Source organism: Mus musculus, chromosome 8, assembly GCF_000001635.26.
Source record: "Mus musculus strain C57BL/6J chromosome 8, GRCm38.p6 C57BL/6J".
Classification (NCBI taxonomy): domain Eukaryota; kingdom Metazoa; phylum Chordata; class Mammalia; order Rodentia; family Muridae; genus Mus; species Mus musculus.
In genome coordinates this window covers 25,038,976-25,065,563 of record NC_000074.6, presented here as the reverse complement: position 1 = coordinate 25,065,563, position 26,588 = coordinate 25,038,976, and the positions used below count along the sequence as shown (strand labels likewise).

At 45.6% G+C, this 26,588-nt stretch overlaps 1 protein-coding gene across 4 annotated transcripts in view; it reads left to right on the top strand.

The window, feature by feature from the left end:
* The window catches only part of Plekha2 (pleckstrin homology domain-containing, family A (phosphoinositide binding specific) member 2), a 65,536-nt gene extending 39,116 nt beyond the window's left edge, over window positions 1-26,420 (top strand). For all 4 annotated transcript variants that reach the window (XM_006509228.4, XM_006509227.3, NM_031257.3 and 1 more), the window contains exons 4-12: window positions 1,578-1,626; window positions 3,092-3,189; window positions 5,590-5,730; window positions 6,284-6,430; window positions 7,763-7,831; window positions 8,200-8,270; window positions 13,141-13,204; window positions 21,862-21,939; window positions 22,526-26,420. In XM_006509228.4, coding sequence (XP_006509291.1) covers window positions 1,578-1,626; window positions 3,092-3,189; window positions 5,590-5,730; window positions 6,284-6,430; window positions 7,763-7,831; window positions 8,200-8,270; window positions 13,141-13,204; window positions 21,862-21,939; window positions 22,526-22,888 — 1,080 coding nt within the window. In that variant the 3' untranslated portion in view covers window positions 22,889-26,420. The remainder of the gene's footprint in view (window positions 1-1,577; window positions 1,627-3,091; window positions 3,190-5,589; window positions 5,731-6,283; window positions 6,431-7,762; window positions 7,832-8,199; window positions 8,271-13,140; window positions 13,205-21,861; window positions 21,940-22,525) is intronic.
* Window positions 26,421-26,588: the final 168 nt, after the last annotated feature.

Sequence of the window (26,588 nt, the reverse complement as noted above, 5' to 3'; positions counted from 1 at the left end):
ATTCCAAAACAAACCTCTACTATTTATCCGTTTGATATTTTGTAGGTATCACCCCAGTTCCTGGTTGAGTATTTGGGGCAATGTTATTTGGCTAAGGAATCAAGGCAGGTATCTAGGAAGATTTTAGGGGCAAGAGCAAGAGCGTAGAGACCAGTGTGCCAATCATGGTTAGATCTTGGCAACTGTGAGCCTCAAAGAAGCTCACTTCAAGACTTGAATCCCTGCTTCTACTTTCAAGTCCCAGAGTCCAGAGAGGTGAATAAGGAGACCTGGGAAAGCTAGGAAGGGGACTGAGAGGCCAGTGTCCTGGGCAGGATGCTGACTGTATGTGGATGGGTTCCGTGCTAGGTGCTGCATCTCTAGGCAACCCTAGTAAGTGGGATGGGTGGAGTGTTCCAGCATGGCTGGACCAGCATCCATTTGGTGGATAATCACCAGATCTTTGTAGGCTGTGATGGGAGTATGAATCTGAGTGATGTAGTCTCCTATGCAGACCCTCAGCAAAACCCATACAAGGGACAGGATTGTAAAAACTAGGTAAAGTACACCAGTGGTCCCGTCTACACAGGCCCGTCTACACAGGCTTTTGAATATACCCAGGTGAGCTCACTCATCTGCCAGCTGCTCTCTGGGCTGCTGGAGAGTTGCCTCTGTTCATGGGCAACATAAATAGACCTTCAGATAAGAGCGCCTGCTGTTTCCTTCTGCTTTGATTAGAATTTGTACGCCCTGAGCACCTTCAGTTGGGAGACTGTTCTGGGAAAGGAGTTAGCTCTCGAGAGCATAGTAGAAGCCTGCTGGATTGAACGGGACTCTGCTAGATCTTGTGGCTCAGAGAAAATCTTGTCTGGACCCCAGTGGCTTTTAGAGTGTTCTTGCAGAGACAAAAGTTAGTACAGTCACCAGGATACCAGTTATGTGGATGATAGAAGTTCTGCCACAGAAGGGTATAGCGAGTATCTAAGACAGCGGTTCTCAACCTGAGGGCTGTGACCCCTTTGGGAGTCGAATGGCCCCTCTTACAGGGGTCACTCAACACCATCCAGCATGTCAGACTTTTACATTATAATTCATAACAGTATGAATTACAGTTATGAAGTAGCAACAAAATTAATTGGTTGTCACCACAACAGGAGGAACTGTCCGTTAAAGGGTTGTTGTGTTAGGAAGGGTGAGAAGCCCTGCTCTAAGGAATAGGACTGACCGTACCAGTTTGTTTGTTTGTTTGTTTGTTTGTTTGTTTGTTTGTTTCTTTCTTTCTTTCTTTCTTTCTTTTTTTTGAGACAGGGTTTCTCTGTATAGCCCTGGCTGACCTGGAACTCACTTTGTAGACCAGGCTGGCCTCGAACTCAGAAATCCTCCTGCCTCTGCCTCCCGAGTGCTGGGATTAAAGGCGTGTGCCACCGCTGTCCAGCCCGTGCCAGTTTCTTAAGGGATGGAGGAAGACACTCAATTGTCAGTCTTCAAATATACATAGATTTGATATGCTCTTTTTATGTATGAAATGTTTTCAAGGTAAACGTTTTCCACACTGATGAAAGCACACTCATGTCTCTCTTTGTCTTTATTTGATATAGGTGAGCATAGCTACCCCAAAGCAGAAACCTAAAACGCCATTCTGCTTCGGTAAGTACTGAGCCACAGTGGCTTTTCGCCATAGACCTGTGCTAACTTCATTTCCGTGGAAGACAGCCCTGTGATCCCATGGGAACTGTATCCTGTATGCATGAGTAGTTTAGATAATAGGGATGTTCTGGGTGCCGAGTAATACCCCTGTGAAGATTTTTAATAACTTGCGACCAGGCACACAGGGGCCAGCAGCATTTTAGCCAGGTTGGCTTCTGCCGGCCATCTGCCTCCTGACCTTCTTCCTTTTCCTCCTCCCCTTCTTCTCTCCCCTCACCCCCAACACTGTCAAAGCTGCCCTGGAACTTTGCTCCTGCTGCACCCAGACTCCAATGTGCTGAGATTGTGAGCCAAGCTGTATTTCTGTTTAAGGTGGACAGAAAGCATCTGATAGAAGTCTCTGGGAGCCTTCACTTTAGAACTGAGCAGTGGTGTACTCAGGACATGATGAGGTCCGAGAAAAGTGGGGAAAGGCAGGGAAGCATTAAAATGAAGGAAGGCATATGTAGGGTCTCAAGATTGCCAGATGAGTTGTAGTTGGGGGCTGGGGGCTAGTGGCAAAGGCGCAGAGCCACTCCACCAATGCCTCAAGCCTGTCTTCAGTTGGTCCGTGAAACCACTCGGCAACTGTATCGATAAGTAGCCCTCGCTCTGAGCAAATGCTGAGGCCTTTCTGTGTCCAGGGAGGCTCTGAGCAGGAGCTTCAGGGAGGCAGAGTCACTTCCTGCTTTGTCACTGCATGCCCTCAGCACATAAGATGACTGCTGGCACATAGTGGGTCCTCAACAAAGAGTTGTTTATATGAATGAAAACAGCGAGTTCTTTGTCACCTCGGCAAGGGCTTCTTGACTTCACTCTCAGGCCAGAGGGATGAAGTGACTTCTTTCTCCCAACTTCAGGTTGACTCTTCTTTTTCCTGTTCCTTCCAAATATTATTGCTAAGTTTAGAAGTCACTCTTAAATTTTGTGGTCAGCTCACTTAAAGATATATTAGTGATAATGATGAAAGTCAATCAATCAATCAATCATCAATCAATCAATCAGAGGTAAGCTGTGATTAAGGGAATGCCCAGAGGGAGGAACAGGTTGAAAGTGAGGCCAAGGCGACGGGTCTCAGCAAGTGTTGTTCCATTTCCCAGGCACAGACAAGACCAGATCATACTGGTAGAAGCAAGCCCTATAGGGTCCCGACTAAGTGTCTTACTGGTGGCATATGAGTAGCTTCATTGTCACCAATAGAGCATTGAAGCCACTGTTAATGCCAGCGTCATTCTGGTAGCTGATAAATGTGTTGCAGGGGTCTGCTGCTTCTGAGCATGCATGTGACTTAACACCCTAGGCGGGTTCTTGATCTTCTAAATGGCCTCATGGGTCTTGTCACCTCAGACACCCTAACTTCCTGGTCTCTTGTGATCTCCAAATCCTGACCCGGTACCTTCTTTCTCCTTCCCTGTTACCTTTATAGTTATCAATGCCCTGTCTCAGAGATATTTTCTTCAAGCCAATGACCAGAAAGATCTGAAGGACTGGGTAGAAGCCTTGAACCAAGCCAGCAAGATCACTGTATGTATACCCTCTGTTCTCTCTGGTAGGGAAAGTGGGGTGTCCCGGCTCTTGACCTCAGTGGGGAAGGGGCAGAGCTCAGAGGGCAGCAGGGCCTTGCCTCAGAGCCTGTGAAGACCCATCTCTATCTAACCTCCTCTTGTCCACTGGCGGACAACTACCAGTGAACTTGAGAGTTTGAGTCTGAACGGAGTTCAAGAGGAAGTTTGTGGAGTCTCTTTTGTGCTTCCTGGGAGGGCTTCTGTCAGTCCCATCCTGGGTGATTGTGGGACACTGCTGACTCATTGTGTGGGGTTGGAAAAGGGATTGCTAACAAGAAGCAGAGGAACTGGGGAAGCGCACGAGAAGGAACTCAGGTCTGTTTCTTTCTAGTTTGGGGGATATTCTTCTTAGTTGCGCCTGGAAAAACGTCTTCTAAGAGCTTTGCAAACTTGGAAACTCGTCCACGGATTGTGTTAAGGACTCAGGTTATCCTGGACATGACTAATGAAGGATCGATTTCCTATTCCCTAGGAATATTTTTACAAGAAACAAAGAAGAGTTAAAAGGGAAGGAAAAAAAAATGTGTTAGCTTCCCAGCACTGTGATAACCTGCTCAAAACAATCAAGTTATAAGAAGGAAAGGTTAACTACAGATCATGGCATTTGTTTTTTGTGGTTCATGGGGTTTATCCCTGTTGTTTCGGGCCTGTGATGAGGCAGGATATTAAGGTGGGACATGCGGTGTTGAAGCAGAGAACAAAACAAGGAGGCACTGGGGTCCCACTATCCCCACAGAGGGCTTATGCCCAGTAACCCAACTTTTCCCACTCCTCCTCATCTCTGGGAAGTTCCTCTGCTTCCCAATAGTGCCCCATGCTGGGGACCAGGCATCGAACATGGGGAATGTTTGGTAAACGGCTTTAGGGGGAAGAGGAGGACAATAGTAGAAAGAAACTCAGCAAGACAGGCAGAGTCTGGTCTACCACAGTTGCTGAAAACTTAGAAATTCTGTGTTGTACAGTCAGAAGTGCTTGTCTTCTCGTGACTTTGAATTGAAATGCCCATTGCCGGGACAAATTATTCTTCCAGAAACCTTAAGGTTCCAATGGATGTTGGTAGATGGAATCTCTGTCTACTCAGCATCTGTATCGTTGGGCTCAAGCAGGGTTAGCTGTAGCTGTTTAAGCAATGTGACAGCTGTTTACTGTTCTGGTCAACCTGCACAGAGAGAGCATGAGGCAAGGCTGGCAGAAGACAGGTTTCGCTGTGTGCTGTCTCTGGGATGTTGGTATGACATCCCACAGGAAATTAGCGAGGGTGGCCTGAGGAGGTAGTGATAGCATTTTAAGGAGTAAAGGACACAACGTTGATGATCTGTGTTTACCTCATATGTAAAATTGAGACAATCGTGCCCCTGAGCTAAGAGGACGCAGTGGAGAGCTGAACACTACACTCTCCATGGCACTGGTTGGGCTATGTTGTGCATTGCTACACATCAGGACACTGTAGGAGAGGAGAAGGGTGAATTTCTGGGTTGATTTGAAAAGGTGGTGGCAGAGTACATACATATATATATATATATATATATATATATATATATATATATATACATACACATACATATACATTCTGCCATGCCCTGTTCATTTTTCTGACTTCTTGTTTTGCTGAGAATTTTTGTTCAGTCTTAACTACTAGCATATATATGAATGTCAAGAGGACAGGGCTCCTGCCTCTTTGTATTCTAACTAGGGTTAGCTCATCCTATAGTTATGCAGTAAGTTTGTTCTGTGTGTATGTTATGTATTTGTATGTGTGTGTTATGTTTATGTGTGCATGTATATGTGTGATATACATATGTGTGTATGTGTTTGTGTGTGTAAGCATGTGTGTATATATGTGTGTGTGTGTATAGGTGTATGCATGTGTATCTGTGTTTATGTGTGTATATCTATATGTGTGTATACATGTGTATATGTGCTTGTGTGTTGTATGTGTGTATCTCTGTGCACAGATGTGTACATGTATATATCTATATGCGTATATATGTGTCTGTGTGTGTTATATGTATGTATATGTATACTGTATGTGTATATGCACATATCTTTGTGTGTGTATGTATGTCTACATTTGTGTGCATGTATGTATATAGTATATGTATCTATATATGTGTATCTATATATGTGTGTGTGTGCATGGTGTGTTTGTATATGTGTGTGTATCTATGTGTATATGTACATATACGTATATGTGCTTGTGTGTGTTATGTGTATGTGTGCATAATTTAAAGGAAGTATGTGTGTTTGTTTGTCTCTGTGTTAGTAAATTAGCTTTCCATTTCTCCCCACATCCTGTTTGTGGTTCTGCCCTCTTCCTAAGTTTTCTATCTCTTGCTGACCATATCACCTTTCTTCCTAGGTACCCAAAGCTGGGACAGTACCCTTGGCCACAGAAGTTCTCAAAAACTTAACAGCTCCTCCCACCCTAGAGAAGAAGCCGCAGGTGGCCTACAAGACTGAGATCATCGGGGGTGTGGTGGTACAAACGCCTATCAGCCAGGTGCTGTTGCTTGGGAGTGCCGGGGGGGGGGGGGGGGGGGTGGAGGGAGGCAGTGAAGGCCTATGCATTGTGCCCAAGGACCTGCACAAAGCATTAGGATGGGGGAGCTAGTGAAGAAGGTGACCAGGATGATATAGTGCAAGATGGATGTGTTCAGTGCCAATGTAGAAGTTGGGGACATGACATCAAGACATCTTGAGGATGTGTGGCCTCTGGGCTTTTGCTTAAGACCCAGGCAATGCACACTCATAAATCACAAAGACAACGGGGCTGAGGGAGGCAGTGAGACTAGACACAAGTCTGCAGTCCCATTTGGGTACTTGTGACTCCTTTAGTTCTAAGTAGTCTTTCCTTCCTCTTCTGAGTCTCTCTAGCCAGCATCATACTTTGGGGAAACACTAGAGCATCGGCTAACTGGGGGCAAAGTCAGCTCTTAGTTCTTCGACTGACATTATATCAAAAAGACCAGAGGTGTGGTGAGAAGGCTGGAAGGATCCCACAGAGGAATGACTGGGGTACTAACAGTGTTGCTGTTTCTACTGTTTCCTTGTAGAACGGTGGGGATGGGCAGGAAGGGTGCGAGCCAGGGACTCACGCCTTCCTGCGAAGGTCTCAGAGCTACATCCCCACGTCAGGCTGCCGCCCTTCCACTGGGCCTCCCCTCATTAAGAGTGGCTACTGTGTGAAGCAAGGGAATGTGGTGAGTCCAGCACAGGGGCTACAACTGGGGTTCTATTCCTGCTGGGGATCCAGTGGGCATGGATGTAGCAGAGGAGAAAGAGAGGAAGAACTGTACCCCTCTATGTTGACTGCCATTGGGTTATATGGTAATTACTTATGGTAATATGTTAACTAGCCATTAGTCCCCCAGAAAGCTTGCCTGTAGTGGTAAAAAGCCTTACTGCCTTCAAACTGATGCAGTTTGCACACTGATGGTCAGATTTCCCTCCTATTTCCCAACTCTTGCTTCGAAGATGATGAGCTGATAGTTGTCTTAGTCAGTGTTTTTATAGCTTCAATGAAACACCATGACCAAAAGCAACTTGTGGAAGAAAGGGTTTATTTGGCTTACACTTCCACATCATGGTCCATCACCACTGAAGGGAGTCAGGACAGGAAGTCAAGCAGGGCAGGATCCTGGAGCAGGAGCTGATGCAGGGCCATGGAGGGTGCTGCTTACCGACTTGCTCCTTCATAGCTTGCTCAGCCTGCTTTCTTTCTTTCTTTTTTTTTCAAGCTAATGGATGCAAAACTTATTTTGTTTGATTGTCATAAAAATCATACTTTTATGTTAACCTTGTTTGTGAAAAATCCTATTATGATACTATTTACAAAGGAAAAACTATAGATTTTATGTTTATCATTATTTATACTTTAATCAATTATTTATTTATTCTTTTTTAAAAATTTTATTTTATTAGATATTTTCTTTATTTACATTTCAAATGCTACCCCGAAAGTTCCCTATACCCTCCCCCCGCCCTGCTTCCCTACCCACCCACTCCCACTCCTTGGTCCTGGCGTTCCCCTGTACTGGGGCATATAAAGCTTGCAAGACCTAGGGGCCTCTCTTCCTGCTTTCTTATAGAACTCAGGATCATCAGCTCAGGGATAGCACCGCCCACAATGGCCTGGGCTCTCCTTCCCTAAATTACTAATTAAGAAAATGCCTTACAGGCTTGTCTGTAGCCCCATCTTATGAAGGCATTTTCTCAACTGAGGTTCCCTCTGCTCCGATGGCTTTGGCTTGTGTCCAGTTGACAGAGAGCTAGCCCACACAGTAGTATCTCGTGGCGGCAGCAGAGAAGGACCCTCGGGTGCTCTTCACGTGTTAGGTGCTTGATCCCTGGAAAGATGGGGGCTCAGATGGAGGCCTGGGACTTTCCATTGTTCCAGTTCTTTGTCCCTGCTGACGATGGGAGCCTGGCTTCCATGGTGCTGGGTCCCTGGGCATTTTCTATGACAATGCCAGTCCTGACTCTGGAGTCCTGTCCCTGTCCTTGACGGTTTGGTTCCTTATTTGTCATTTCAGCGGAAGAGTTGGAAACGACGCTTCTTTGCCCTCGATGACTTTACCATCTGCTACTTCAAGTGTGAGCAGGTAGGTAGGTCGTAGGTTCGGGTCCCTCCTGAGAGGTCTGAGTAACAGAGAGGCGTGCATGAGTGGAAGCCAGGCCCATACAGACTTCCAAGCCACTTCTTGTCTTATCTCTGTCCAACCTGTGTCTCTTTATGATGCGATTATACAAGGACCTGGACTGCTGCCAGCGTCTGTGCACTGAGCTGTTGTGTGTGTGTGTGTGGGGGGGGGAACAGAGCAGCTGCTGTATAGATTGCTTCTCTGTAATAATTATTTTGAAACCAAGTTGGTTTTAGGCAATACTCTGAGAGAGGGGTGTTGGTGGACTGGCGTGGGTCACCGGGCCATGTACCTAGCTTCATTTGCCCATCTTCTGTCTTTCCTATCAGGACAGAGAGCCTCTGCGTACCATACCGCTCAAGGATGTTCTCAAGACTCACGAGTGTCTGGTCAAGTCTGGGTAATTGCCTCTTCTTATTCATCTTGAGGAGAGCCTTGGTTTGTCATCTTGGAATTTTCATTGGTTACCCTTTTTGAGGCTCTGTTGAAGAGCCTTCCCTATAGAGCAGTGGTTCTCAGTCTGAGGGGAATCACAGTCCCTTTGGGGGGGTATCAAATGACCGTTTCATAGAGGTTGCCTAAGCCCATCAGAGAAACACAGATATTTACATTATGATTCATAAGAGTAGCAAAATTACAGTTACAAAGTAACAGTGAAAATAATTTTATGGTTGCAGTCACTGTAGCATGTATTGAAGGGTCACAGCATTAGGAAGGTACAGGACCACTGACTTAATGCCTCATAACTGCTCAGAGTTAAGGTCGCACTGGACAAAGTACCCTCTTCCCATTTGCCTACTCTTACTCCCATGATGCCTGTGTGCTGACTCAGACAGCAGAGAATGGCGCTTAGGTGCCTCTCAGGCAGTAGAGTCAGGAGTCAGGTCCTGGGTGACAGAAATGAAGGAGGCCTGACCCTTCCCCTGGCTTCACACCCTACCCTAGGCTGAATTTCTCAGGCCTTTCCTCCCTTGTTCTTGATGTGCCCATTAACATAGGGGTGACTCACAGCCTCCCTGTTGCTACCACTTGAAGGGCAGAACAAGTATTTTTAATTTGTTCCTCTTTCCGCTAGGAAAGACACCTTCTGAGAGCCCTGCGTAAGATGATCCAGGAGTTGACAGGAGAATGTCCCATCCCCGTTCCTAAATTCAGATGCTTGTGGAAGTGAATCTTAATAGAGTCCCAGCATATCTTTTTGGGCATGTGTTTATAGTCTGTCCAGACTGCGTGTTTGTATCTCTTCTTGCTGTAGGTCATAAGGGGGTCTATCAATAGTAGGGCATCCTGCTCTCCAGAGAAAGCATAGCACAGCCCTACATAAACACACATGCTATGTGATCCAGTGAAGCAGGGCAGAGATGCTGTACTAAGAGTTTCAAATGGCAGTTGGGGGGTGGGGTGAGCAGAAGACTGGGGAAGCCCCTAGGGATAATTTGTATTTTGTGAAAGTAGCCATAGATAGACATTGTCCCGAGTGTGGCTCTAGAGGGCAGAACTCAGCATGAGAGATCATGAGAGATGCCCAATTGCTCCTGACCCTGGAGGGCCCATGTAGATAGGAGGCTACTTGGACATCCGAAGGCAGCTTGGAGTGGGAGGATAATGTTCAGCCTGAGAGTCTTCTTGAAAACTCCCCTTACCTCTAACTTGACCTGCGTCCCACTGAACTTGAGTCGGGAGGTGAAGTCCGTGGGGGAAGGTTGTGGCTTTGTGGCCTCAGCTCTGTTGGGTGGTGTAGCCTCTCTGGGACCTTTGGGGGGAATTCAGGACGGTTGTAAGTAATGAAAGCTGTGCATTAGATGACATTGAAAACAGCATGCACCTGGGGCAGTGGATGGAAAGGGGACAGGACTCCCTCCTTGGTTGACTTTACCTCTTCAGTGGACTCTGGGACTTACCTGCGCTCGCATGAATAATCTAGAAGGTTAAAACATTGAGCACTATGTTAGCTGGTTTCCTATTGCTCTTCAAGACACCATGACCAGAAGGTGAACTGGGAAGGAGAGGACTTTTTTGACCTACCCTTCCATGTCACTGTTTATTATTGAAGGACGTCAGGACAGGAGCTCAAACAGGCCAGGAATCTGGAGGCAGGAGTTGAAGCAGAGGCCATGGAGGGCTGCGGCTTACTGGTTTATTCATCATGGCTTGCTCAACCTGCTTTCTTATAGAACTGAGGACCACTTGCCCAGGGGTGGCCTCAACCACAATGGGTTGGACTCTCCTCCATAAATCACTAATTAAGAAAATGCCCTACAGGCCTGCCTACAGCCCAATCTTATGGAGGCATTTTCTCAATTGAGGATTCCTCCTCTCAGATGGCTTTAGCTCGTGTCAAGTTGACAGAAAACTATTCAGCACAAGCCTGGAACAGAGCTGTCCCTACTCAGACGCTGAGCAAGTAGAAGTAATAGTTGGTAGGATGTATTTCGAGTGATCTGTGTGGTTCGAGCTGCTTCCGATGGCCTTACGGATCTGCTTAGTCAGCATCTTTTTTGTCTCTGTGTACCCTACCTTGGCTTAAGTCATGTCCCTCCTTTGCTCGGAGGGCATGTCACTCTGTTTTCATTCTCTGACATTTCTGCCTGGGACTAGCCCTTCCTTGGCACAAGACTCTTGGTTGGCATGGAATGCCGTCTGACCTGCATCTGGTCTAGCCTCCTCAGGTGCTTTCTTCTGGTGGTAATTGGGCCTCGACTCCTTAGTCCCTGTAATGACTGGATGCACACAGCTGGCCTTGGCCATAGAAGACACATTCAGTGTGTTTGGAATTATGTCAGCACCACCTGCTCCTTGCCCTGCAGGAGCCAGGAATTCGTTACTAAAACCCACACCCAAGATTAAAGCTTGTTTTTCTTTTTCTTTCTTTTCTTTTCTTCCCTTCCTTTTTGACACTGTAATGATTACAACATCTTCTCTTCCTCCTCCTCCTCTTCTTCCTCTTCCTCCTCCTCCTCCTCTTCTTCTCTCTCATTCTCTCTTTGAAGCTTATTATTTTTATTTGTTTGTTTGCTGTTAGGCACATTATCACTAAGCTACATCCTAGCTCCAGAAGCAGATTTTTTTTTAAATGAAGGAAACTAATTTTAAATTTATTTTACATTAACATACAGAGGAATAGGTTTCATTACACCAGTTTCACACATACCTTATTTTTGCTGCCCCTTGTTCCCCACTCTTTGTCCACAGTTATCCCCGTTCTGCACCCCCCCATCCCTTCACAGTTCCCTCTCTTAAAACTTTTTTGGGTCAGTTATTTGCTTATTGATTTATCATTAATACATGTGGATGCATGTGCACATGTGTGGGTGTGGAGGCCAGAAGACAACTTGTGGGAGTTGGTTCTTTCCCTCTGCCATGTCAGATGAGGTGGCAGTTAGACAGGCCCTTTACCCGCTGAGCCACCTTGCCAGCCCTCACAGTCCCCTTTCTAGTTTCACAGCCCTCTATTCCCCCCTCACATGTATGTTTACTCACGGATAAAAATTGGCATGCGAGAGAAAACACATTAGCCTTTTCCCAGCTCAATTATGTTGCTTATGCTAACAATTTCCAGGCTGGAGAGATGGCTCAGAGGTTAAGAGCACTGACTGCTTTTCCAAAGGTCCTCAGTTCAATTCCCAGCAACCACATGGTGGCTCACAACCATCTGTCATGGGATCTGATGCCTTCTTCTGGTATGTCTGAAGACAGCTACAGTGTACTTACATATAATAAATAAATCTTTAAAAAAAGATAATGATTCCCAGTTTCTTTTATTTTTACACAAACTCCATGATTTTTTTCTTTTTCCTTTTCTTTTCTTTTTAAAAAAAGATTTATTAATTTATTTTATGTATGTGAGTACACTGTAGCTGTACAGATGGTTGTGAGCCTTCATGTGGTTGTTGGGAATTGAATTTTTTAGGACCTCTGCTCACTTCAGTCAACCCTGCTCACTCGGGTCAGCCCTGCTCGCTCCGGTCAACTCCACTCCCTCAGTCCTTGCTTGATCCGGCCCAAAGACTGATTTATTTACTATACATAAGTACACTGTAGCTGTCTTCAGATGCACTAGAAGAAGGCATCAGATCCCATGACAGATGGTTGTGAGCCACCATGTGGTGGCTGGGATTTGAACTCAGGACCTTTGGAAGAGCAATCAGTGCTCTTACCCGCTGAGCAATCTTGCCAGTCCTCTTTTTTCTTTTCTTTTAAAAGTTATTTTTTTTAAATATCTATGTGTATGTAGACTATCTGTGTAAGTGTGTTCCACATATGTGCTGATACCTGTGGAGTCAGAAGAGAGTGTCAGAGGCCCTGGAACTGGAGTTACAGGAGGTTGTGACCCTTCTGATATGGGTGCTGGGAATTGAACTCAGGTCCTCTGGGAGAGCAGGAAGTACTCTTAAACGCTAAGCCAACACCTTTATTTTTCTTTACGACTAAACAAATTCTATTGCATCTCACTTATCTGCTGATGGGCCTCAAGGTTGATCCTTTTCCTTGCTATTTTGAGTAGTGCCAGTAATTGCCTGGGGTGTGCAAGCATCACCCTGGTAGGATGTAGAGTCCTTTGGGCATATGTCAGGAGTAGTATAGATGGCTCATATGATAGTTTTATTTTTAGTTTCTTGAGGAACCTTCGGACTGATTTCCATAGTGGCGGCACTAATTTACACTCCTCCCCTTAGTGAGTAAGGGTTCCTCTTTCCCTAGCCAGCATTTGTTATCTTTCTGCTGTTTCTGACTGGCGTGAGATGAAATCTCAAAATAATTTGAATTTGCATTTCTCTGATGGCTAAGGATGTGACCGGTTTCCTGGGAAGCACTTCTTAAATTCAGCTTCTGATTCTCAGTTTCTGATTCTCTTCTCAGCTCCTTGTCCCCTGGGCCAGGGCAGCAGGGCAGAGAGCAGGAACTCCGAGCTGTGGGCGGAGCAGCTGCTGGGGGGCAGGACAGGGTGGAGTAGGGAAAGTCACTGCTGGGGGCGGGGTGGGGGTGGGGTGAGGACGGGAGGAGACGGGGGGGGGGGGGGGGGCGGGGGGGGGGAGATATGGTGCTGGCTTCCTTAGAAAAGGAACATTTGGACTCAATGGGTTCTGATCTCCAGTACCTCGGACAGACATAGCATTTACAGCCGCTGAGCCTCGGGCTGCCTTATCCACAGGAAGGAGAAAGTCTTGAGTTGCATTAGTGGGTGACCGTGAAAACTGTAGGAAATAACGTGGAAAAAAAAAGTTCTCACAATGCTTAGTGTAATGGTATCTCTCTCTCTCCTTGCCTAGTGATCTCTTAATGAGGGACAACCTGTTTGAAATCATAACCACCTCCAGGACGTTCTACGTACAGGTAAATGTCCACCCCCAGACCAGCGTTTCCTCTCTGTGAATGTGAGTGGATGCCTCCGCTCCCTCCAGCACCCAGTGTCCCATCTCATTCTAAGGAGGGTGTTGGTTAGATGCTTCCCTACCCTGGGATACTACAAGCAGGTCTATCCGCTGTGCGGGAGGTGCGGGAGGATGCCAGCCTCTGTAGCAGCTGCACTGGGCTGCAGAGCTCCAACTAAGCAGAGAAAAGGAGAACTGGTGGATGGTTTCACTTCTGCTCTGGAGGGTATTTATAAGTCCCGCCTATGTATGGACATTACTGTGTGCAGACAAGACAGAAGCATAGAGGGCCCTTTGCCGGCACAGGTGCACAGGCAGCCTGCACAGAGAAAGCCATTGTTTGGCCTCTGACAGTTCCCTTACCAGGACCTTCCCCCCACCCCCAGATCTGGAGCTCTCCCAATCCCTATGAGGTCACAGCAGCTAGCAAGGCAGATTTCCAAGCAGCGCAAAGACAGCTAGAGCCAAGTCCTCCGCCTGGGCTGCCTAGAAGACCACAGAGCCAGTACAGGGAGAGGCTGATGTGAGATTCTGAGCCTTAAAATTCGCAGCTTTCCCGCGTGGGGTTTTAGGAACATCCATCTCCCTTTTTTCTCTTTCCCCTACTGAATTCCTCCCACAAAATGATGGGGCCTCTCTTCCATTTTTTTTTTTAAGTAACAGGTCTGTGTCTTCACTGTTTTCTACTTTATGCCAGCAGCCTTGCTGATAGCCTTGGGCATCCTCGAGCCATTTTCATTGAGAGAAGCATATTGTCTAGGAAGAGATGGCAGAGAGGAGGCTGGATCATGGGGAGAGGGTCACCTTGCTCTTAAATCTAAAATCCAGTTTTCTCCAGTGCTTCTTCCATTTAGATGCAAGGTCTAGCTTGTGCTTTCGAGGAAGTTTCTAGTTCTTTTTTTTTTTTTAAAGACTTATTTATTTATTATATGTAAGTACACTGTAGTTGTCTTCAGACACCTGTAATGAGGCATCAGGTCTCATTACAGATGGTTGTGAGTCACCATGTGGTTGCTGGGATTTGAACTCAGGACCTTCAGAAGAGCAGTCAGTGCTCTTAACCTCTGAGCCATCTCTCCAGCCCCAGAAGTTTCTAGTTCTTGCCGTTGATATTTGTAGGGTATAGTCAAGGGTCTAGGCATGGCCTGAGGTTGGGTACATGGAGTTAGACAGAACTGATCTTGAAGCTAAGTGTCTTAGTTAGGGTTTTACTGCTGTGAACAGACACCATGACCAAGGCAAGTCTTATAAAAAAACAACATTTAATTGGGGCTGGCTTACAGGTTCAGAGGTTCAGTCCATTATCATCAAGGTGGGAGCATGACAGCATCCAGGCAGGCATGGAGCAGGCAGAGCTGAGAGTTTTACGTCTTCATCCAAAGGCTGCTAGTGGAAGACTGACTTCCAGGCAACTAGGATGAGAGTCTTAAACCCACATAGTGACACACCTATTCCAACCAGGCCACACCTCCAGATGGTGCCACTCCCTGGTCCAAAAATATACAAACTATCACACTAAGTAATCAGGCAGCTGAAATCACATACATGACTAAAGGATTCAGGAGGAGAGGGGGCCAGGCAATGGAACGGCTCCATGGCAAGGGCCCAGGAAAGAGAATAGCTGCAAGGGAGGCTGCAATGCTATGGGCAGAGACTCACTGCCCTGCCTGCTTCCTTAGCAAGCTTATATCTGGTCCATAGAGTTGCAGGTAAGATAAGGACAGAAAGACACAGCTCTTGGACTCAGACAATTTATTTAATATTCAGAGTCTCCGTATGTGTGTAAAATGGAGATGAAAAACTCAACCCAAGCCCTTCTGATGGCCCTGAAGTCTATTTGATCCCAGGCATCATGAAGGACAGATAAGAAAAGAGCAATGCAGGACTAAACAGGCCAATGTGAAGGCCGTGGCGGACAGTCCTTCAGAAGGGCTTACCTTAGATGGATGAGGGAAAGTGACGAATTTGAGACATATGGAAGAGGTCCACTCTCGAGGACTTGAGAGTTGGTTGTGTGAAGGGGAAGGGAGAGACACATAAATCCCAGGGCTTTGGCTTGAGTTTTGCACTGGTCGGTGACAGCTAGTAGTTACTTTCTTGGTAATATGGAGGAAAAGCAGCAGCACTAGGGTGTATTGCGTACTCTTCTGTTACCATGATAAAATACCATGACCAGAAGCAACAAGGGAGAAAGGGTTTGATTTAGCATATGGTTCCACAGGGATTGAGTCCATCAGGCAGGAAATATATGCCATGGTAACAGAAACAGGAAGCAGAGATAGGAAAGGCCTATCCCTAGTAATGTGTTTCCTCCGGCAAGACTCCACCTCCTAAAAGTCCTATAACCTCCCCTAACTGTGAGTGTCACCAGTGGGGGACCGGATAACATTGGGGACCAAATGGACACCATTTCTCATTCAAACCATGCCATAGGGGTAAGTACCGAGTTTACCGTGCTTCTGGAACATCCATTAGTACACCTGGTGATGATCATTGCCTAGATGGTACTTGATATGTTAGTGCTTGCGGTGTGATCATACTCTGAAAGCTGCACAGAGGGTAGTGACTTGGAGACAAAAGGCTCAACCGAAACTGTTCAGAAGATATTCTATCATCCAAGAGGCACCAGCACTTCCCCGGGCCCTTACCAGTTCTCTATTCCTTCCCTTCTGTGCTAAAATTTCTAAGGAAGGACATTAGCATCTCCCTGAGTACATACATGAGGGAAGGTCAATCCATATGTAACACATGGGACAAAGAGAGTGGTGTGTTGGAGAAGTATGGATGAAAAGCTAGGGAACATATTTGTTGATTCACTCAGAAGTCACACTATAAACCTGTCTTAGTTAGGGTTTTACTGCTGTGAAGAGACACCATGACCAAGGCAACTCTTTTAAGAACAAAATTTAGTTGTGGCTGGCTTAGAGGTTCAAAGGTTCAGTTCATTATCATTAAGGTGGGAGCATGGCAGCATCCAGGCAGGCATGGTGCAGGAGGAGCTGAGAGTTCTCCATCTTCATCTGAAGGCCGCTAGAGAAGACTGACTTCTTAAAGGGTCTTAAAGCTCACACCCACAGTGACACACCTATTCCAACAAGGCACACCCACTCCAACAGGGTCACACCTTCTAATAGTGTCACTCCCTGGGCTGAGCATATTCAAACCATCTTAAAACCCATGACGCATTAACAAAATATCTTGTAAAATTATGATCCTTCATAATTTCAAGAGTAGTATTGCTTTCTATTTCTGTGTATCTCTTTAATGGCTGGCATAAAGGCCAACATGAATCCCGTTCTTGTTTCAGCCTGGAGTCTGTGTCCATGTGTCACTTTGAGGAGTTTGAATCTCTGGTCTTATACAGATGTGTATTTGGACGAAGAAATGATTTCAATGTGTCCATTTATGTTATTCAGGTCTGTCTCCTCTCTCTCTCTCTCTCTCTCTCTCTCTCTCTCTCTTCCTCCCCCTTCCTTGCTTTCTTCCTCCCTCCTTTCTCTCTCCCTTCCTTTCTTTCTTTCTTTCTTTCTTTCTTTCTTTCTTTCTTTCTTTCTTTCTTTCTCTCTCTCTCTCTCTTTCTCTTTCTCTCTGTCTCTCTCTCTTCCTTCCTCCTTTCCTTTCCTTTCCTTTCCTTTCCTTTCCTTTCCTTTCCTTTCCTTTCCTTTCCTTTCCTTTCCTTTCCTTTCCCTTTCTTTCTTTCTTTCTTTCTTTCTTTCTTTCTTTCTTTCTTTCTTTCTTTCTTTCTTTCTTTCTTTCTTTTTTTCTTACCAGAACTTGAAAAATAGTGATTTCTTAATATTAGGTGCAATGTGGAGTCTGGAGCCTTATCCATACATTTGCCTATGCATAGCTGGGTCCATTGATCACCATTTGAGTACATTCTTCTTACCCATAGTTTGTACTCATGCTTTGGAAAATACCCCTCTCACTGAACCGCTCTCACCGAGCTGTGCTGATCCCTGAAATGTTGACATATGTTATTATGTAATATTTTTTAAGTCACACTCATTCATATCACTAGCAGAGTCTTTGAGTATGGAAGGATGTGAGCTCATGCAATGAGAGGTGGGTTTTATGAAATTCTGTTTTGCTTTAGGAGCTCAGTGTTGGTTGTTAGCAAAAAGAAATGATGCTATTCCCTTGGTGTCACCAGCTCATTTTTGATACAAAGTCTGCTAAATACTTGCCTCTAAATAAACTAGACTCATAGTTTCTATGTCAGTGGCTTGTGTTACATAAAAATAACCACACTTCCTGGGAACGGTGGGGGAGCTCTTTTGCTTCCACAGTTTGTTCTGTAGGGCCAGAGATTTGTGTCCACTGAATGCAAGTGACTTTCTGACCCGTGTCCTCAGTCATGCATAGTATGTCTGCATGAACCTTCTGTCTATCATCAGGATCTAGGAGAGTGAGACCAGCAAGCAGGGCAAGGCAGAGAGAAGAGCTCTGGGACTGGACTCTGATGACCCTGATGTTAGATGTTTGGGCTTAGGCTTAGGCTCAAACTATAGCACTTTTCGATTCAGGAGAAGCAGCTGTGATTAATTAGGCATCTCTGAGACACTGGTGAGCAGTAGCTAGCTGGTGGTGTATCGCTTAATACTCTATAACCCTGGCCTCATCTCTAGTCTGTCCACGAGGAGACAGAATCTTCAGGCGTAAATGGACCACTTAGGATCATAAACCCAGTTTGAGAGGTACTTGGTATTCAAGCAAGACTTGCTTGTGTTCAGAATGGCCAGGCCCAGAACCTAAGCTATAGAGCAGTGGTCTTTAACCTTCCTAATGCTGCAACCCATTGATACAGTTCCTTGTGTTTGCGGTGGCATTCTTTTGTTCCTACTTCATAAGTGTAATTTTGCTACTCTTCTGAATCCTAATGTAAATATCTGATATGCAGGATATCTGATACGTGACCTCCAAAGGGGTCACGACTCACAGGATAAGAACCACTTTGTAGAGGATGCAGTGCAGTGGACACAGGGGAGTGAATATAGCCACCACCAGAAAAATCTGCCTTTGTCCAGCTTATGGCCACCGGGTATGTTGGATAATGGATCACGGTGTCCAGATCCAGGTAGTATTCAGGCATCAAGATGGGTGGAGATGGTGCTGCAGCAGCCTTGTCAGTAGGTAGATGTTTCTAAGTTCGGCGCAAGTGTTCAAGATGAGAGTTCAGAGCTGGGATGCAGCTGGGTGGTGTGGCACTTACTTTGTGGAAGGCCCTGGCTTCAATGGCCAGCACTCCTCCAAAGATAATTCAACTTCCATTCTTTGGAATACACAGCAAGGTTTCTCTCATAAAAGGCCTGGAGTATTGGAGTTTATAACAGAGTTTATTAACAGAGGGCTAGAAGTTAGAACCATGATAAAATGGTCTTCAGCTCACATGTCAGAGCCACACTGCTGTGCCAAGACAAGATCCACAAGAGAGATTCAGAGTGCTGCACTAGAACTCTTGGAAAGTTACTTTGTAGCTTAGACTCTAGGGTGAAGGGTACCACCTAAAACAGTGGTTCTCAGCCTGTGGGTCATAACCCCTTTGGTAGAATCAAATGATTCTTTTACGGTGTTGCCATTGGAACTATCAGATATTTGCATTGTGACTCATATCAATAGCAAAATTACAGTTATGAAGTAGCAATTAAATAAGTTTATGGTTGAGGGTTCATTGCAACATGAGGAATTGTTTGAAAGGGTTGCAACATAATGGGAAGGTTGAGGACCCAGGATCTAGCACTATGTAGTGCATAATTTATACAGTCATCCATTTGGGGGCTCTATCTAAAGATGGGATTGGTTCATTGGGAAGGGATGAAGTTGGGAATCAAAGGAAGCAGTAACTGCTGTAGATTTAGGGGTAATGGCAGTAACCAGCGGTAGATCTTGGATGTCTTTTATTGGTGTCTGCATGTGTGTAGTACTGGACTCCTGATACTCAGAAGCTCATTGGACTGCAGTCAAACCGCTGATTGAATGGATTCATTTCAAAAGTTTGTCCCTCTCTTTTTACAAACTGCCATCAAGGACAGAAACCAGAATACACATAAGATCAGGGCAGGAAGAGAGCAAGGGACACATGGCATTTCCCTCTTTATCTGATCTGTGCTGGGCACATTTTGGTTTTCTAGGAAGTCACCTGGGCTGGGTAGACCTCAACTCTGAAATAATACTTCTTTCTTGTATAGAATCACCTGCAACATTTGTTTTCTAAAAATGACTGTATGGATGTGTTGTATGTGTTCATGTATATGTAGGGCTCGTGCCTGTGATGTATATACAGAGGCCAGAAGAGGATGTCAATGTCTTTTTCTATTGGATGTCTGTCTCTAAAATCATTTTATTTGGTATATATGGGTGTTTTGCCCCCACATGCATGCTTGCATACCATGTGTGTGCCTGGTGCCCGTGGAGACTAGGAAAGGGTATTGGATCAAGTACAACCGGAGTGACAGACAGCTGTGAGCCATCATGTGGGGGCTGAGAATCAAATCTGGGTCCTCTGGAAAAGCAGCCAGTGCTCTTAGCTGCTGTCTCTCCAGGCCCTCCACTTTGTTTCTTGAGACAGTTTCACACTTAGCCTGACTTTTGGCATTTTGCCTAGGCTGGCTGAGCAGTGAGCCCTCAGAATCCATCTGTCTGTCCCCTCTGGGGAAGTGCAGGCTTTTATAGGTACTCAGGCTTTACACAGGTCCTGGAGATTTGAACTCAAGTCCTCTTGCTACCGCAGCAGCCTTCTTACCCACTGAGCTCTCTCAAGCCCCATAAACCCAACTTGGAAATAAAAAATGTAAAACAGTGGCTAAGACTACTGAAGATATTTTATAAAAGTATACTTTATACTTTCATAGGATATCAGATGCAAATCTACTTCCTTCATTACTTTTTTTTTTTTTTTTTTTTTGGTAAATTCAAAATAACCCTTTCTCTACTCTATATATTACACTATTTGTTCCTTTGTAAATTTTGGCTCGCTGAGTCTAGAACCCAGTGCTTTGCCTGTGTTAGGCAAATCCTCTGTCACTGAGTCCCAGCCCAGCCTATGATCCTTTGGGGTGGATATATATGAAATTAGAAGAGGAGAGCATTAGATAAGTCCATAGCTGTGAAATATATTGTGTTTGGAGATGGTCTCACTCCCTAGCCCTGGCTGGCCTGGAAATCAATCCATAGATAAGGATGGTCTAGAATCACCGGTCTCTGCCTCCCGAGTGCTGAGATTAAAGGCATGTGTGGCCATGCTGGGCCATGATGGTAGAATTTCAGGTTTATTTGCTTCCCTCTAACCATAGAATAGTAAAAATAGCAGCCTTACTAATACATAGAGGGCCCCGTGGCCTGGGCACTGTTCAAACAGCAGAACTTCACAAGTTACTTGGTTCTTCACTAGGTCTGTCTAGGGAACATGCTAGCTTTCATTCTGATCTTAGAAAAAGTTTGGATACCTAATTCTTACTGCCTTCTTTGGACCAGGGCTGCATTTTGTTTGTTTGTTTGTTTTTTGAAAGCTACTAGATTGCCAAGTAACCAGAAAGAGCAAGCATAAATAAGTTATCAGGTAGCAGGTGTGAGAGGCGTGCACCACGGGTCCTCGTCATCCTTTTTAACCTAGTGCCTATGTGTGGCACACAGATAACCAAGGAATGATGGGAAGGGATAGCATTACAAGCACTGAGGGATAACAAGAAACACGAAATCCCAGTGAAAACCAAAGCGGTCCTGTTTCACACACACACACACACACACACACACACACACACACACACACACACTTTGGAGCTCAGTCTGATTTCCCTCTGTAACTGAGTTCACTTGCATTAGGCACCCAGAGACGCTGCCTGTTTCACACACACACACACACACACACACACACACACACTTTGGAGCTCAGTCTGATTTCCCTCTGTAACTGAGTTCACTTGCATTCTTCCTTCCAGCGGCTGGGAGGCGCCCAGAGACGCTGCCTGAAGGAGCCAGGCCCCATCTGTGTTCTCTTTCCATGGAGAGGCTGCTGCCCCCTTCTGGGGGGAAGTGGATATTTTTAGGGGAAATGCTTCATGGGCTTCTGCCGTGGTGTTCTTCTTAGTTCTCACTCCAAGGATGAAATTTCAGGGCAGACCCAAGTAGCTTGTGCTTGGAGAAAGAAGCTGTACACATAGTGGTGTGCGCCTTGGGGGTTCTGCAGAGGGAGTTCGCTTTAGTAGAATTTAAAACAGGAGCCTCTTGTTATGGGAGAGACAAGGCAGGCGGAGTCTAGACCAGTGTCCAACCCGCAGCTGCAGCACTCTGAGCCTCTGTTTCCTAGGAGTTTGGAGGGGCTGAGCTGTTTTTCAGATGGGGTGATGGGTTCAGTTAGAAGATGGAAAACTAGGCTGTTCGCTACTTTTATACCCCCCTCTGTCTTCAGAGCACCTTAGCTCTGAGCAGTTTTAGTTACTGGGAGTCAAGAATGAACTTGGCAGGGGGGGAAAATGTCCTCAAAAGTCCGCAAGGCGCTGAACTACACGGCTTCTGAGATCCTTTTGAACTCTGATGTGATTTTTATGAACTTGAGCCCAAGGCTTGGAAGCTGAAGACACGTGCCAAAAAATGTGTGTATGTGTTGTGGATGTTTTGCAGGCGGACAGCCCTGAGGACATGCACAGCTGGATCGAGGGGATTGGAGCAGCTGTCCAGGCTCTGAAGTGCCACCCTAGGGTAAGTCACTTCCTCTCTGTGCCGCAGCGTCAGCTTAAAGATAAATTATCTCTGAACCGGTCGTGTTTTATTTGGTTATGTAGGCAGGCAGCCCGGCCTTAAGTGCTGGTTCACTTGTTTTTCTCTCTCTGCTAACTTGGGTACATTTTCCCCCTTCTCTCTCTCTCTCTCTCTCTCTCTCTCTCTCTCTCTCTCTCTCTCTCTCTCTCTCTTTCTGGTTTGTAAGTGGACATGAAGTCGGTCTGGACAGAGATGTGAAGTTTCTGATGTGTTCCTACAAGTCCAGCATCAGGCAGAACACTGCAAACATGCGGAACGAGCTCTGCTTAGTATCATTTTAAAATTTATGCATTTATTTATTTTTACAATAGGGTTCTCGCTGTGTGGTCCAGACTACTACTGCAAGCCATCCTCCTGCCTTAGCCTTCTGGGAAACTGGGACTGAAGGTGTCCCTGGCTTCTAGACAATTACTTGAGTCTGTAGCCAGTGTCCCTGTTTGAATTGACCATCTGAGTGGGTTCTTGAGACTTGGAGACAAGCATTGTAAGGAAAACCCCTTACTTTGTCTTCTCTTTCTGTGTTTAGGAGCCGTCCTTTTCAAGGTCCATTTCTTTGACTCGACCTGGAAGTTCTACCCTTACAAGCGCGCCTAACTCCATCTTGTCAAGAAGGCGGCCACCAGCAGAAGAGAAAAGAGGTCTCTGTAAGGCCCCTTCGGTGGCCTCCTCCTGGCAACCCTGGACACCTGTCCCCCAGGCTGAGGAAAAGCCGTTGTCGGTGGAGCATGCTCCAGAGGACTCTCTATTCATGCCTAACCCTGGGGAGAGCACAGCTACAGGGGTGCTGGCAAGTTCTCGAGTCAGGCACAGGTCGGAGCCCCAGCACCCCAAGGAGAAGCCATTTGTATTCAACCTTGATGACGAAAACATACGAACCTCTGATGTGTGATATGCAGTGCCCGTTGCGTGCAGGAGAGCCAGGGGCTGTGACTTATTTTCTCTGCCATGGTAGAGGACAGAGTCTAATGGCACTCACAGTGGAGGGGCTCGTCTAGCTGGCTTTGGTTTTGCTATTATTGACACCATTTATTTAACTGGGGAAAGCCACTAGGTTAGACCCACAGGCATACTCTATTACCTCTTGAATGTCCCCATTTCCCCAGGTTTCCTAGTGAGGGGTTAGTTTTCATACTTCCTGTCTGGAGGAGGCTAGAGTCCAGTTTCACCCATAAGCTTTTCCCTCTTGTATTTCTTTTATAGTCTTGGTTTTGCACAGGATCTCTGGCTAAGAACTGCTTTCATCTACCCCTGTTTATTGACTGAAGTCTGGGGATCAGTCAGACCATTAGCATCCAGACTGACAGGCATCGGGTGAGACTCAGGTTATACAGTTCCGATTGGGATCTATCTGAGAGCGGTCGTAAGAGTCTGGGGAGTGAAAGGTGAATTTTTGGGATATCTCCCCCAGGCAGTTCTTTCAGGATACCTCCCAGGGGAGCAGACAGGACCTCTTGTGAGTCATGAGGGCTAATTAAACTGCTATAACCACTTGTAGGAATCATGTCGTCCTCTTGATGCTCCATGACCCCAAATGACATAGAACTGAGTGACAGAGCCACCAGTCTATTTTCCGTGTCATGTCCCGAGGATATGCGGTTATCAGGGTCAAATGTTATGATTGCAGAGACCAGAACAGAGACTTCCCTTGAAACTGAGGTGTGTGTGTGTGTGTGTGTGTGTGTGTGTGAAAGAGAGAGAAAGAGAGAGAGAGAGAGAGAGAGAGAGAGAGAGAGAGAGAGAGAGAAAACCACTCATGTTAGGACAATCTCTCTCTCAGAGGCTTACATTAATATAAAGCAGCTACTGAGAAGAGATGGATGGTTGTTTATTGCAATAAGCATCTTTGATCCATGTTTTCCAGACAGGAGAATGACTCTTTCTTGGCACAGTGAATCTTGAATTCCTGTCTCACAGCTCTTTTATAGCCAGTCGACTTTTGTGTAATGCTAAGTGCTTGTATACTGTGCAGCCTGCTGGCCCACTTGCTCTTTGCTTTATTGCACTGCCTGTTAAATGAAGTCATGCACACACCAGGTGGAACTCTAGCGTCTGATAAGAGCCTATACACTCACTAGTGAAGAGACTTAAATGTGATTTTTCCCCCCAGTACTTACATTTTTCATGGAATAGAAACTGGGAATAAAGAAATTGAATCAGAGGATGAATTGTTGGCTAGGAATTTCCTAGGTTCTAGAAGAGTTTAGAAGATTAGATTTCCACCCAAAATTTAGGGTATGGCTTTTCCACTGGGCAAGATACTATTTCCAGTGCCTTTGGGGTCATTTCTATCAGCCTTCAATGAACTGTGCTACCAGAAAATTATGGCCATTTCCTACAGGGAGAGAGGTCATGGCTCATTCCTATCTGTGTAACTTTTATCTGCTAGGTAAATTAACCCTGTTTTTAATTAGAAATTTGTAGCTCTAAGAGACTAGGAGGCATTTTTTATTTAAGCTAGTTAGCACTCTGTGTCCATAGTTAATGCAAAAGCAAAAACAGGCATAAAGCTCTCCGGGTGAGAGGAAGCATGCTCTTTCAAATGTGACTGTGACCCTGAATCTGGTGCCACACTGAAGACTTCTGGGCTCCGTGTGTGGGAGCTGTCCCCCGACTTTGTCTGGCCTTGTGATCCTGATGAAAAGAAAACCAAACAAAAATCAGTGGGCTTCTTTCTCTTTCTGTTCATGATCTTGTGTGTCTCCCATCCCCTAAAAAAAAAAAAAAAAAAAAAACTTTTGTGTGTTTTGGTTTTTCAGGGTTCGGGGATTATTTATTTAGGAGCGAATAAGGTTACAACCTACTTCAAAAGTCAGTGCCCTTTGTCTCTGGTTTCAGCTTAAAATCTTCCCCTAGAAAATTCTTTGGCTGCTCAACAGAATTGCTCAATGTGAAGATGAGGAACGAATGAAAAATAAATCAGGAACTCCTGAAGGGCCTCGAACATGCCCTGGCTCAAGGAAATGAGGTCATCTTTTGGCGTTTAAATTGCAAAATCTGTCTGTCCCTCTCTTAGAAACTGTTGGCTTGGTTATTAGTGCTGCATCAACGGGTCCTTACAGAAAGTTGAGAGGTTTCGGTACACACTCTGAGATCATGTTAAACACAATGCGGTGTATATTATGCAAACAAAGGAAAAGTACAGTTTCAGTGATCCTAACCAGCCCATACATGAGACTTGCAAGTTAGAACATTGTTAATAGCGGTGCCCAGAAAATATAATTATCTTTGTGAAGCCTCAAAACATTTAAAGTCTCAATTCTTGTTTCAGAATTCCCCTTCTGTCTGTATTTACACACATACACACACCCTTTAAATTTGTTTTTTGCTAGAGTCTTGCTACGGAGTCCAGGCTGGCTTTGAACTGATAATCCTCCTGCCTCAGCCTCCTGAGTGCTTGGATTACAAGTCTATGCCACCATATCCAGCCTAGGACAGTATTTTAATGTGAGCCAAAGATGGTGCATAAACCTTTAGTTTTCAAGGTGTGATGGCGTGTGGGTTTGTGGTTAAGCATAGATTGTGGATAAATCCGAAGGGATTTCTGGATTATAAAAGATACTGCATTTCCTGTGTGGAATAAAAGCAGTCTCTGGGGTTGGGTCCTTCTATAAAGCTTCGAAGGTATTGTTCTCTGTAGCTGAAGTATGTCCTATCCATTACTCTTCAATGCTTTGGTGGACTTGCTTACTCGGGTCAGGTGATAATCAGGGGAAAAAAAAAAAAAAGAAGCGTGTGTTTTTCATTCTCCGAACCACACCGAGGATATGGGAGACCGCAAACTAAAGTGGCACCTCTGGTCAAAGTGGCGGAGTGACAGCTCTACTTCCAAGTAGAAGGCTGCCCCTCCGGGAAGATTTAAGGTCCATCGTCCTAGTTTACTGGAAGCAAACTGGTTTGGTTTGGTTTTCCCCTTTCTACACAGGACTTATATGACCCTCTGAGTAAGCAGTGGACTGGTAATTGAGCGGTAGACTTGATACTTGTTTTCAGTGTCAACCAAATAAACAGCTATCTGGTAGCAGACGGCAGTGTTTTTGAAATTAGGCTTCCCATGTCGCCTGTTTAACCTCCTCCCCCACCCCCACCCCCCAAAATCTGTTTTCCTCAGTCCCTCGTTCTCTCTCTGTGTTATTGCCTGCCTGAGTCAATTATAGTCACTTATACCAGGTAGGCGTTGAATCAAGTGAATATTTGGCAAAAACACACAGTGTGACTGCTGGGCCCTCTGTTTATGAAGGTGTGGCATGCCCCGTTTGAGCCAGTGTTTGAGCCGTGAAACACCTCCTGCAAGCACTGAGCTTAGTGCATGGAAACTCCAGCTTCTTACGTTGTGTGAGCTCCTAATTGGTATGTAGCAAAACGTCATTTTCTAAAAACTGGTTGGTTGCTTGTTTTGTAATAAAAACATGTGAAATAGGAAATCTGGTTGTGTGTTTTCCTGGTCAGATCTCGTGGCCGTGGGTGGGTGGTCACGTTTCTCCCTTGCCCCAAGACTGGTTTTTGAGTGGACCCCTCCCTTCATGGCTTTGGGGTGGGTGGCCCTTGTCCTGGGATGGCATGGGTGGTGGGTGATATATGGGTGTGTGTGT